The sequence below is a fragment of the Gracilinanus agilis genome, chromosome 5 (assembly GCF_016433145.1).
Source record: "Gracilinanus agilis isolate LMUSP501 chromosome 5, AgileGrace, whole genome shotgun sequence".
Classification (NCBI taxonomy): Eukaryota; Metazoa; Chordata; class Mammalia; order Didelphimorphia; family Didelphidae; genus Gracilinanus; species Gracilinanus agilis.
The window spans coordinates 290171081-290181473 of NC_058134.1; the positions used below are offsets into that span (position 1 = coordinate 290171081).

At 55.1% G+C, this 10393-nt stretch overlaps 2 protein-coding genes across 2 annotated transcripts in view; both read left to right on the top strand.

Annotated features, from left to right (window-relative positions):
* The first annotated feature begins 414 nt into the window (after positions 1-414).
* Positions 415-2803, top strand: FIGNL2 (fidgetin like 2). Its single transcript, XM_044679960.1, has 2 exons — positions 415-455; positions 741-2803. The coding sequence occupies exons 1-2, from the start codon at positions 443-445 to the stop codon at positions 2801-2803; spliced, it is 2076 nt and encodes a 691-aa protein (XP_044535895.1). The 5' UTR covers positions 415-442.
* A 3892-nt stretch (positions 2804-6695) lies between these two features.
* The window catches only part of TMDD1 (transmembrane and death domain 1), a 9148-nt gene continuing 5450 nt past the window's right edge, over positions 6696-10393 (top strand). Inside the window, exons 1-3 of the mRNA XM_044678282.1 lie at positions 6696-7024; positions 8724-8966; positions 9837-10373. Coding sequence (XP_044534217.1) covers positions 9865-10373 — 509 coding nt within the window. The 5' untranslated portion in view covers positions 6696-7024; positions 8724-8966; positions 9837-9864. The remainder of the gene's footprint in view (positions 7025-8723; positions 8967-9836; positions 10374-10393) is intronic.

Here is a 10393-nt window from a genome sequence, read left to right on the forward strand (position 1 = left end):
GTTATGTGTAGATGTCCACTGCACACATGACCTGGGATTTAGACCAAGAAGAGATCTCAGAAATTTTCTAATCCAACCCTTTCATTTTGTAAGGAAGGAACTGAGGTTTAGAACAGGGATGGGCCTTCCTTAGGGTTATCTAACTTACTGGTTGCAGAGCCAGGAGGAATCGGTGGTGGTGCATTTGTGGCTCGTGCTAGCCAGAGCCGCCCCAGGCTGACCCCGAGGCATCTGTGTGCACGTGCATGTGAGGCCGGCCACTTCCGAGAGGCCCCATCTCCCTGACCACGCTTTCTCACCTAGCAGGGACAGACAGCACTTTGGATCTTTAGGCTTTCGGGAAACCAACTTCCTGTGAAGCTGAAATGTGGAAGGTCTCAGACAGTTGCCCAACTTTGTGCCGGAATGGAATAGGCAGCTGGAACCTCCTCAGACCACCCAGATGAGCCTCAAAGGTGGGTGGAGCTCCGGAGAGGGGATTGGGTACTTCAGGGTGATTATGAATTAACCCTTTGCATTGCAGACGATCCCCCCAAGGTGTAGCCCTGCTCTGGGGCCACACGGGCTAATGAGCTGCCCCTGAGCTCCGCCTCTGAGCGCCCCTGTTTAAACGCCTCCCCTAAGGGAGGACTCAGCGGCTGGGAAACTTGACTGGAGGCTCTCTGGGTGTGAGCTGGGGCTGGGAGCAGCCTTGGCCGGCTCGAGACCTCGATTTCTCAGATCTTCTTCCGCTCTTTCAGCTCTGTCGAAGATGCACTGGACACCAGAACATGCCCAGCCTCTCAACCAGTGGCCAGATCAGCACCTGGATGTCTCCTCTACCACTCCGTCACCAGCCCACAAGTTAGAGTTGCCCTCTGGGGGCCGCCAGCGCTGCCACTATGCCTGGGCCCACGATGACATCTCTACCCTCACAGCCTCCAACCTCCTCAAACGATATGCAGAGAAGTACTCGGGGGTCCTCAACTCTCCCTATGACAGACCTGCCCTGGGGGGCTACGCCGAAGCCCCCTTTGGGGCCATCAACGGGGCTAAAGGAGATGTGGAGTCCTGGCCTGGGACCCCTGGGACGGAGCCGCCCTACTCAGTTACCTCCCTCCATGAGGGTCTCCCAGGAGCCAAGTCAGCCACTGGAGGTGGGGGAGGAGGGCCAGGAGGCCTAGGAGGGTCTCCCGTATTAGCTGGGAATCTCCCCGATCCTCTGTATACTGGCAATGCCTGCGGGGGGCCATCTGGAGGGCCAGAGTATGGGCCTGGCTATGGTGGGGGGTACCTCGCTACTGGCTACTGTGGGCAAGCAAGTGCAGCTCTGCCCCCCCCACCCTCAGCGGGGCTTCTCCAGCCACCCCCACCCCCCGGTTATGGCCCTTCGGGCTCCCTCTACAACTATGCCTCAGGGGGCTACCCAGCCCAGCCTGGTTTTGGGGGCCTGCCCCCACCCCCACCCCCTGGCTCTTACCTCTCCTCAGGTCTGGCAACACCCACGCCCCTGCCCCCACCAGCTCCTGCCCCACCGACACCTGCAGCCTATGGCTTCCAGCCCACCCCACCAGGCGGAGAGCCCGGCATTTCCCTGAAGCGCAAGGCCTTTGATGAAGGTGGGGAGGGCAGATACCACAAGTACGGCTACGAGCCCCCCAAGCCCCCCATCCCCGACGGTCCCTCCTACCCGCCCCTGAACAACAACGGAGAGTGCCGAGGCCACGGCTTCCGAGGGAAGCTGCCGGGCCCCAGGGAGGAGGTGCCGGGCAAATACGGAGGTGGGGGTGGCCCTGCCCTCAAGGTCCTGGCCTCTCCGGGGTACACCCCACACCAAGAGCCCTTTGAGAAGTTCCCCGACCGGGCGTCGGTGGAGCGAGGGCTGGCCCCAACCTCTCGGGAGGGCTTCGCTCTCCCGGCGGAGCCTCCCAAGGGTGTGGACCCCGCGGCCCTGGAGTTAGTGACCAGCAAGATGGCGGACTGCGGCCCCCCGGTGCAGTGGGCTGACGTGGCTGGGCAGGGCCCCCTCAAGGCCGCCCTGGAAGAGGAGCTGGTGTGGCCCATGTTGAGACCAGCCGCCTACTCACGGGGGCCTTGCCCACCCCGGACTTTGCTGCTTTTCGGCCCTCGGGGTGTAGGCAAGTCCCTCCTGGGGCGCTGCCTCTCCACCCAGCTGGGCTCCATGTTGCTGTGCCTGAGTGGAGCCGCCTTGGCAGCCCAGGGCGCAGGGGAGGGTGGGCGCCTCCTCCAGGCCGCCTTCTTCGCTGCCCGATGCCGGCCGCCTGCCGTGCTGGTGATCAGTGAGCTGGAAGCCCTCCTGCCCGCCCAGGACGAGGCCCCCGCCTCTGGGAGCCTGCAGGCGCAGCTCCTGTCTTACCTGGATGGCAGCAGCGGGGCTAGTGGGGAAGGGCTGGTGGTAGTGGGCACCACGCCCCGGCCCGGGGCGCTGGACGAGGCTGCCCGGAGGCGCTTCACCCACAGATTCTACGTGTCCCTGCCGGATGCGTCCGCTCGGGGGCAGATCCTGCGGCGGGCTCTAGCCCAGCAGGGTTGTGGTCTGAGCGAGGGGGAGCTTTCAGCTCTGGTGCGGGGCACACAGGGATACTCAGGGGGGGAGCTGGTACAGCTGTGCCAGCAAGCCGCGGCCAGAGCCGGCGCTGGAGCCGGGAGTGGGGTTGGAGCTGGCGGGGGCCTCCCAGGGTTGCGGCCGGCCCCCTCCTACAAAGACTTCGAGGCAGCCTTGGCCAAGGTATGTCCCCAAGCCTCCCCCAAGGAGCTGGACTTGTATGTAGAATGGGACAAAATGTACGGCTCAGGGCACTGATGGGGCGGTGGGGGGCGCCCCTCTCCTCCTTAGCAGGGAGCAAGGACTGCTCTGCCGTGTCTCTGTGACCAGGTCAGCATCAGGGAGGAATAGGGGAGGGATGTGGGAGGGGAATGGGCATGAGCATCTTCCTTCTGTGGGATGGTTTTCCTGGTAAGGAAGAGGCTTTGGCCCTGCCTGGTCACCCAGGGAAGGCTCCATGTACTCAGGTCTCTACTATTTATTACCCCAGCCCTGGGCTAAGTGACCTCAGGTCCCAGGAACCTTTCTTTCCATCTGTCCCTCTTCCTCTCTGTCTGTCTGTCCATCGATCGGTCTGTGTTTCTCTCTGTCTCTGTTTCTCTGTGTCTGTGTCTGTGTCTGTCCCCCCATCTCTCCCTCTCCCTCTGTCTCCCTCTTCTCTGTCTGTCTGTCTGTCTGGCTGGCTGGCTCTCTGCCTTAGCTCCATCTTTACCGCTTCTCTCTTACTTTTTAGCTTTGTCTAGCTCTGGATCTCTTTTGTGTTTCTCTTTTCTCATCTCACTCCCTGCTCCCGCTTGGCTAGTTTCTCTGTGTCTCCCTTCTGATTTCTCTTGTTTGTCATCCCTTCATCTCTGACTCTGTGTCTCACCGATAGATAGAACAATGTTCAGGAAGAGCTAACGAAGGGCTTTGGAGCCTTGTCGTTGGCTCTTAAGGATCCTGGAATGGGGAAGGAATTCATTGCCCTTTATTTCTGTCTCCTTCCTGGGACCCCTCCTCTGCTCCCCAGGCCACTTTCTGGCCTGGGAGAGCCAAACAAAAGGCCAAATCATCCAAGAGAAGGATTTCTTTTTGGAGTGGGGGAGTAGCATGTTTACTCTTCTAGCCCTCCTGTTTATTTTTGTAAGCTTTGTAGAAGTCGCTGTTTTCTGTTGTGTTTTTTTTTAATGACTCAGGAAGAAACTGACCCCAGAAAGAATGTCTTTGAATTTAGCTGCTCCCCAATGTTCCCTGTTGGGGCTGAGAGCAACTGCTCCCAAAAGGGCTTAGGAAATGGGACTAGAATCAGAATCTCTTCGACCCTAGCCCTCCTCCCAAAGCCCAGCTCCTTCTGGGAGGGAAGCTGAATGTATTTCTGGGGCTTCCTCTCCAGGTCTAAGACCATAAGCATAGGGGCTTGGGATGGAGTTGCTGGCTTTGGTTATTTAAAGCAGGGGATGTTCCCTTTCCCATATCCCCACCTCCCCCCATCTTAGATGTCCTCTTATTCCCCCATCCCCTTTTTCTCTGTCTGTTTCCTGCTGGATTCTGTAGAGAAGTTGTGATTTAAAAAAAGAAGACCCAAGCCCTACACTGTGGCCCGGAGCCTCCCTATGCTAATTCAGAAGCTCTGTGGGCTGGTCATCTCTGGAGCTGGGAGAAAGGAAGAGGTCCTGATGCTTTGGCAGGAGTTCAGGGGATTCCAATGGATGGATCAATGACGAAGAGGCCAAGACCTGCAGAAGTCACCTTCTCTCATCTCCTGGGATTTAGGGTCCCATATTGCATTTCAGATGTCAATTTGGGCAGAGATATCTCAGGAAGGCCTTCAGTTTTTATGTCGGTGGGGAGTGAGAGGCAGCAGTGGTGCCTAGTAGAGGGATGGGGGCTCACAAACGCCTGGGTGAGCATTTCTCAGCCCTACTGTAGAAGGTTCAGGGCAAGTTGGAATGGGAAGAGGATTGGCATCCTGGATCTAACAACACATAAAGTGGAGTTTCAGGGCCCTGGATTAGAAAGCTGAGGAGAAGGAGGAGGAGGAGGAAATAGGGCAGCTAAGGAGGAATGAAATATTTCTTTTCCCTCTTCTCCTTGTTCCATCCGCCTCCACTCCCAAATCAGGTACTCCCAGCAGCATGGCATCCTGTCATGGAGACTCTTCTCCTGAGGACCAACTGCAAAAGCCAGGGATCCGCCCTCTCAGAGTGCAGGGGATTCAGGCTTGGGAAGGGGCAGCACAACAGTCACAAGGGGAGGACAGAGGTCTGAGCCTTCCTCTTGTTGCTTGGGTATTTATTAGTACTAAAGCTTCTTCCCAATCATTTCCCCTTTCCTCCATCTCACTTGGAAGCCAGTGTGGGGCCTTTATCTGTGAGATTCAGATGCTTCCCTCCTCTCCCCACATCCAGATGCCCAGGACTACCCATGTGGCTGTGACTGAGACTGATGGAAGGTCTTTCTGTGCCATAGTCTATGGAACTAGGAGGAGGGAAATTCATTAGCACCCAGTTGCAGATTGATGTCCTGATATCTCCCTCTGCCTTGCCTCCATCTAACCCTAACTCCTATCTTCAGGTCCTTGGTTACTTTTCCATCCCTGTTCCAAACCCCTCCTTCCCCACTGACCTACTGCCATCATGCTGGCTCCTCTCCCAGGCTGATGATTGGGCCATCCCTAATGCCGGGGTGAAGGATGCTCGGACTAGGACCTCTTTTCTGAATGAAGCCAGCTGCTCCTGTGATCCCCACGGAGGTGGCCTAGCCCCAAACAGTGGCCTTTGGCATCAAGCAACCTGAGATTAACCCAAGGCTCCCCAGCAAGTGTCCCGAGAAAAGGATCCACACTGGGCTTTGCCCAGGCTGCAGGGGTGAGAGAAGAGCAGCAAAGGGCATTCAGCTACCTCAGTTTCCAGGTTAGGTCAGAAGCCTGGATTTACAGAAGCCCAAGTATTTACATTGAGGCCCAAGCTGAGATCTCTAGAGGAGGAGACTTGGCATCTCTGAGATCTTCCCTGGTAGAGCCAGGATGAGGGAGGACTAAGCTGGTCCGTCCTATTTCTTCATTCAGGCTGTGCTTCCCTGGCTTGGCAGGCCTGGGGAGGCTGTAGCCAAAGTCTTGGTGGCCCAGGGAGTGGGAAAGGGAATGATCCCTCCATAGTTTCAATTCTCTCCTTTCCTCCCTCTGTCATTCCTCCCTTCCCCATTTTGATCTAACCCTCCCTCCCTTTTATCCTCCTTTATCCTCTCTTTCCTCTCTCTATCTAGCCCTGCCCCCTGGCTCCTCAGTAACAGGACTATTCACGTTGCACAGGAAAAACACTTTGGGAGGACTAGGGGAGAAGAGAGGAGATTTGGGGGTTCCCACTCAGACCTTTGAGCTGAGGCCCTGGAGAGGTTAGGTGGGCGGGTGGTGCTGCTTTCAGGGATTTCCCACAAAGAAGCCAGCGTCCAGGGAATTGACCTCTGATTTGTGAGCCTGGCTCTCTGGCAGAGAGGTAGAAAGATTCCTCAACGAATGCCCTCCCTCCCACCCTCAGAAGCCCCAGGGATCCTCTCTTTTGCTGGATGCGCCTTCCATGCTCACATTATTATAGTTTACCCCTAGACCCCACTTTGCACATGGGGAAAGTTCCCCCTCATCCCCCAAATCCCCAAAATGTCTCAGTCTACCCATCTATACAATGGGGACACAGAGATACACCTACCTCAAGGGGAATTGAGTGGGGTGGAGGATTAAACCAGCTTCAGTTGAGGTGGAGGGAGTGAAGCTGAAGGTTTCAGGTCATGGGGGGCTGGGAGGGTTTACCAAAGAATCCAGGGGCAGGGGCTCTGGGAAGGACCACAATGCCCTACTTTTTGAGCTGGTCCTTTTCTTCCTCCCTCCAGATTTTGTTGGGGGAGGAGGGATGTAACTAACCATTTCTACCTCATTTTGCAATGTATTGTACGCGGGCATATTTATCTCCTGTCTGACCCATGCTCTGGAGTTGTGGTCTGTCTACCTCAAAAAAGACTGTATTTTAAAGAAAGAAAGTTGTATTACACAATATTAAAGAGATGATGTGAGGTGCCAGGAGTGTTCTTGGGGAGCCCACGAGGGATGGGGTGGGAGCAAGGGAAGGCGGGTGCCTGAATGGGTTATTTGGTCTTTCTTCCTGGTCAACCAAGATTTAGGAGGTGCCCACTAGTGTGCCTGGCTGGTCTGAGGAATCTGTGTCACTATGTCCTCCACTGACGTCTTCCTGACTTGACTCCCACTGGTTTTGGGTTGCGTTCTTCAAGGCTAGGTGAACCGCTGCGTTAAGCAAGCTCTTGGCAGATCCAAGGCCTCGACAAGCTTGGAAGTCTTGGGTGTGGCCTCAGAGAGAAACCAGGTGTTTCAGTGATGACCAGAGAGACGCTCCTCTCCAGACCCGCTGCAGGGGGATGCCTTTTTTGGCGACAGCAGCTCCTGAAAGACCATCAACCACATCGCATGAGCTGGGTGTGAGTGTGTAAAAGGTACTCACAGAATCACAGGGCCTTTAAGTCTGGAGATGCCGTTGGGTCAAGGCCAAGAAGACTTCTTGAGCACTTACCATATAGTACAGTAATAATAATAGCTCATATTTTTATGGAGTGCTTTCAGATTTTCAAAGTGTTTTACAAATATTTCACTTGATCTCACAACAGCTCTGTGAAATAAAGTCCTATCATGATCTCAGTTTTACAGATGAAGAAATGGGAGGGCAGAAATTAAATGACTTGCCCTAAGAGTGTCTGAGGCAGGATTTGAACTCGGGACTTCTCAGTTCCAAGTCCAGTGAGCCACCAAGCTGGACCACCTTGTCGATAGCTATCAATAAGTATTTATTGAGTGTTTGCTGTCTGCACATCTGCACTGAGTCCATGAGCAATGCTGGAATGATTCACGCGTAACCCTTTGCTCTTGAGCAACCTTTCCCCTGTTCAGGTTTTAGTTTCTCTAAGCTATTGAGAGGACAGACTCCATATTCTCTGAGACCCCTTTCAGCCATCTATGGCTCCCAATACAATATGAAATGTGCTAAAAAATTATTCAGCTCAGCTTAAGAATGCAGGGCTGGATTCTAGGAAGAAGGAAGCTGAGGATTAGTCTTGGAGGGCTTCTTGGAAAAGGGGAGACCTGAGGTAAACCTTCTGGACAAGTGGCGTTTAAATGACAGAGGCACAGAAGCGGGGAGTGGGATCAGGACGCCATGATGGGGAGGAACTTCCAGGACCTGGAATCCCCACTGGTATGAGCAAAAGGGCTCCCAGAGGTTTTGATTTGCAGAAAATCTAGATGAAAACCCAGGTTCTGTCGTCTTTCTCCACAAAGAATCCTTATGGTGTGTGCCTGGGAATACTGATTCTCTGTCCTGTGTGGGTGTGTGGATATTGACTGGGTCTGTGTTTCTGCATGAGCTCTGGGAATCTGCATACATTAGCACACATATGTATGCATGTACGTGTGTGTGTCTGGTATATTCTCCCACTTGTATTGGGAGTAACATCCTTTCGTGGGTCTGATTTGGGGCGTATTGGGGATGGCACGTCTCTGGGTGAAGGTGGGACGACTCCACACCTTTCTGTCTCTGCCTCTCCACAGCCTTGGTCTTTCCCATGGCCAACCTTGGCCACAAGTCTCAGAGAGAGCCTCCTCTCCTTCCTCCCACAACACACAGCGGATCTGGGGCTGCCAGGGGGCCTCGCTCCCCCACCACAGCTTTTCTGCCTTCTTCCTAGAGGCAGGAGGGAAGCTTGGCTGTTTCCTCCCCAGAGGAGATAGAGGGGCCTGAGGGAGAACAGAGGGAGGAAGAGCAGAGGTCAAGGACCTGAACCAGGCTGGATAGATACTAGCTCTCAGATCTCCAAATGTGCACCTGAAAAGGACCTGCAAGCTAATTTATTCCAGTTCTTTCATAGAGACAAGGATGAATTTCTATTCATTTTGGGGGAAGGGAGGGTGCCCTGTGGGGTGCTGAATGGAGACTACTGACTTATAAAGTGCTTTGAGATCCCATGGGACACCATTTGGTTGAACCCTCTACTGGGCTGGAGTGGGGTCTGGGTTTCATGTTCATAATTGGGTGGGGGTGGGGGGAGTTCACTTTATTTCAAGCAAACATTTGTAAATCCTGAAGCCTTTATCAGGGATTCTGGGAAGTCCTGCTCTGATGCCCCAAGATGACCATTGCAGGTCACCTCATTGTTACGTGAGACTCACTGGAAAGAAGCTCAGAGTCGATCTGGACCAGCCTCCCTCCACATGGAGAAAAGCTTTCTCCAAAGCCCTGGAACGAGCTGTTTGTTGGACAGTCCAACCGTGTGGAATCCTAAGATTGCCCGCTCCCCTCCTGACCCTGCTGGCTGTCTCACGAAGCCGCCTGAGGACCCAGGACTCTTCTCACTGGGAGAAAGCATGGGCTGGGCACTTATACAAGTAAGGCAGTAGCCTCAAAAGCTACATAGTGCTGGGGGTAGGAATAACAGAATTGTAGAGGGGGACGTTGTCCAGTAAACCCCTCTCCCTCCCTTAAGGATGGGAAAATCAAGGGAGGGGATGTGACTTGCCCAAAGTCTTACGGCAAGTGACTAAGACAACCTTTGTTCCGGAATCCCCAGTTGCCAGTGGCTTTCGGGAGATGGTGGAACTGGTAGTCTTTTATCCTCAATAGGTTTTGCCTCCAGGGAAGGGTGGTCTACTGGAATGCAAGTTAGGCATAAATCCCATCTTAGACACCTGTTGTGCCTGGTGCTCTGAGTACCTCATAGGAACCTCGGTTTCTTTATCTTTAAAATGGGTAGAATAGTTCTGGCAACGATCTAATTCATTGAATTATCGCCAGGAAAGGCCAAACTGTATGGCTTGAGGTTATATTAGGCCGATAGGACAACGGAAACTTTCTTTTGTGAATCCAGTAATGACTGCCCCATCCCCAATGGAAGTGCCTGGGGGGGGGCATATTTAGGGGTTGCAGGAGGAAGGAACTAGGAAGCTGATCCCCTCTCTACTCAAAAAGCCCTTGGTTCTTTTGCTTATGCCACGGGATCAGACACCTCCAGGACTGAAAAGCAAGAGGGAGGAGGGGGCCTTTAGCTCTACCCACCTGGGCAGGACTTACACTTACTTTCTGTCTTAGACTGATTCCAAGGCAGAAGAGTGGTAAGGGGTTAGTGACTTGCCCAAGATCACACATCTAAGAAGTGTATGAGGTCACATTTGAACCCAGGACCAAGGTCTCCAGGCCTGAGCCTCCTGGAGAGGACTCTTCAAAGGGAATTCAGCTAAGTGTCCATTCTTGTTGATTAGGTGTCCTCTCCGGGAGGGGAGCTCCGTTATGCCACCCCTCTCTTGGCTTTGGTTCTGGCGCCTATGGAGCTGGGCTCTTCCAACGCCCCTTCGTTCTTTGGAGGACGAGAGAGACCCGGGCGTAAGAGAGGATGTGGGTACAGTGGCTGAGATTTCAGGGGGCGCTCCCAACGCGGCCCGGGGCCAACAGCGCGCCGCCTCTCCATTGTCCCATCGGATTCCAGGCTCCTCCCCTCGCCCCGCCCCCCGGTCGTGGGTCGGGGTCATGGCGGTGCCTGGGTGGTTGCGAGCTGGGCTGTGGCTCGTGGCCTGGGCGGGGCTGTGTGACTGGCAGGTCAGACTGGCAGCGGCCGAGGACGCGCTGGGCCCTCACGTGGCCGTGCGCCTGGCCGAGCTGCTGACCCCGGAGGAGTGCGAGCTGTTTCGGGCCCTCCTGGAAGCGCCCGAGCCTGACCCGGAGGCCGAGCTGGCTCGCCTGTCCGAGGCCCGGAGGCCGCCGGGCGCTGAGCCCGAGGAACCCTGGCGGCGGAGGCGGCGGCGGCGGCGGCGGCGTCGGG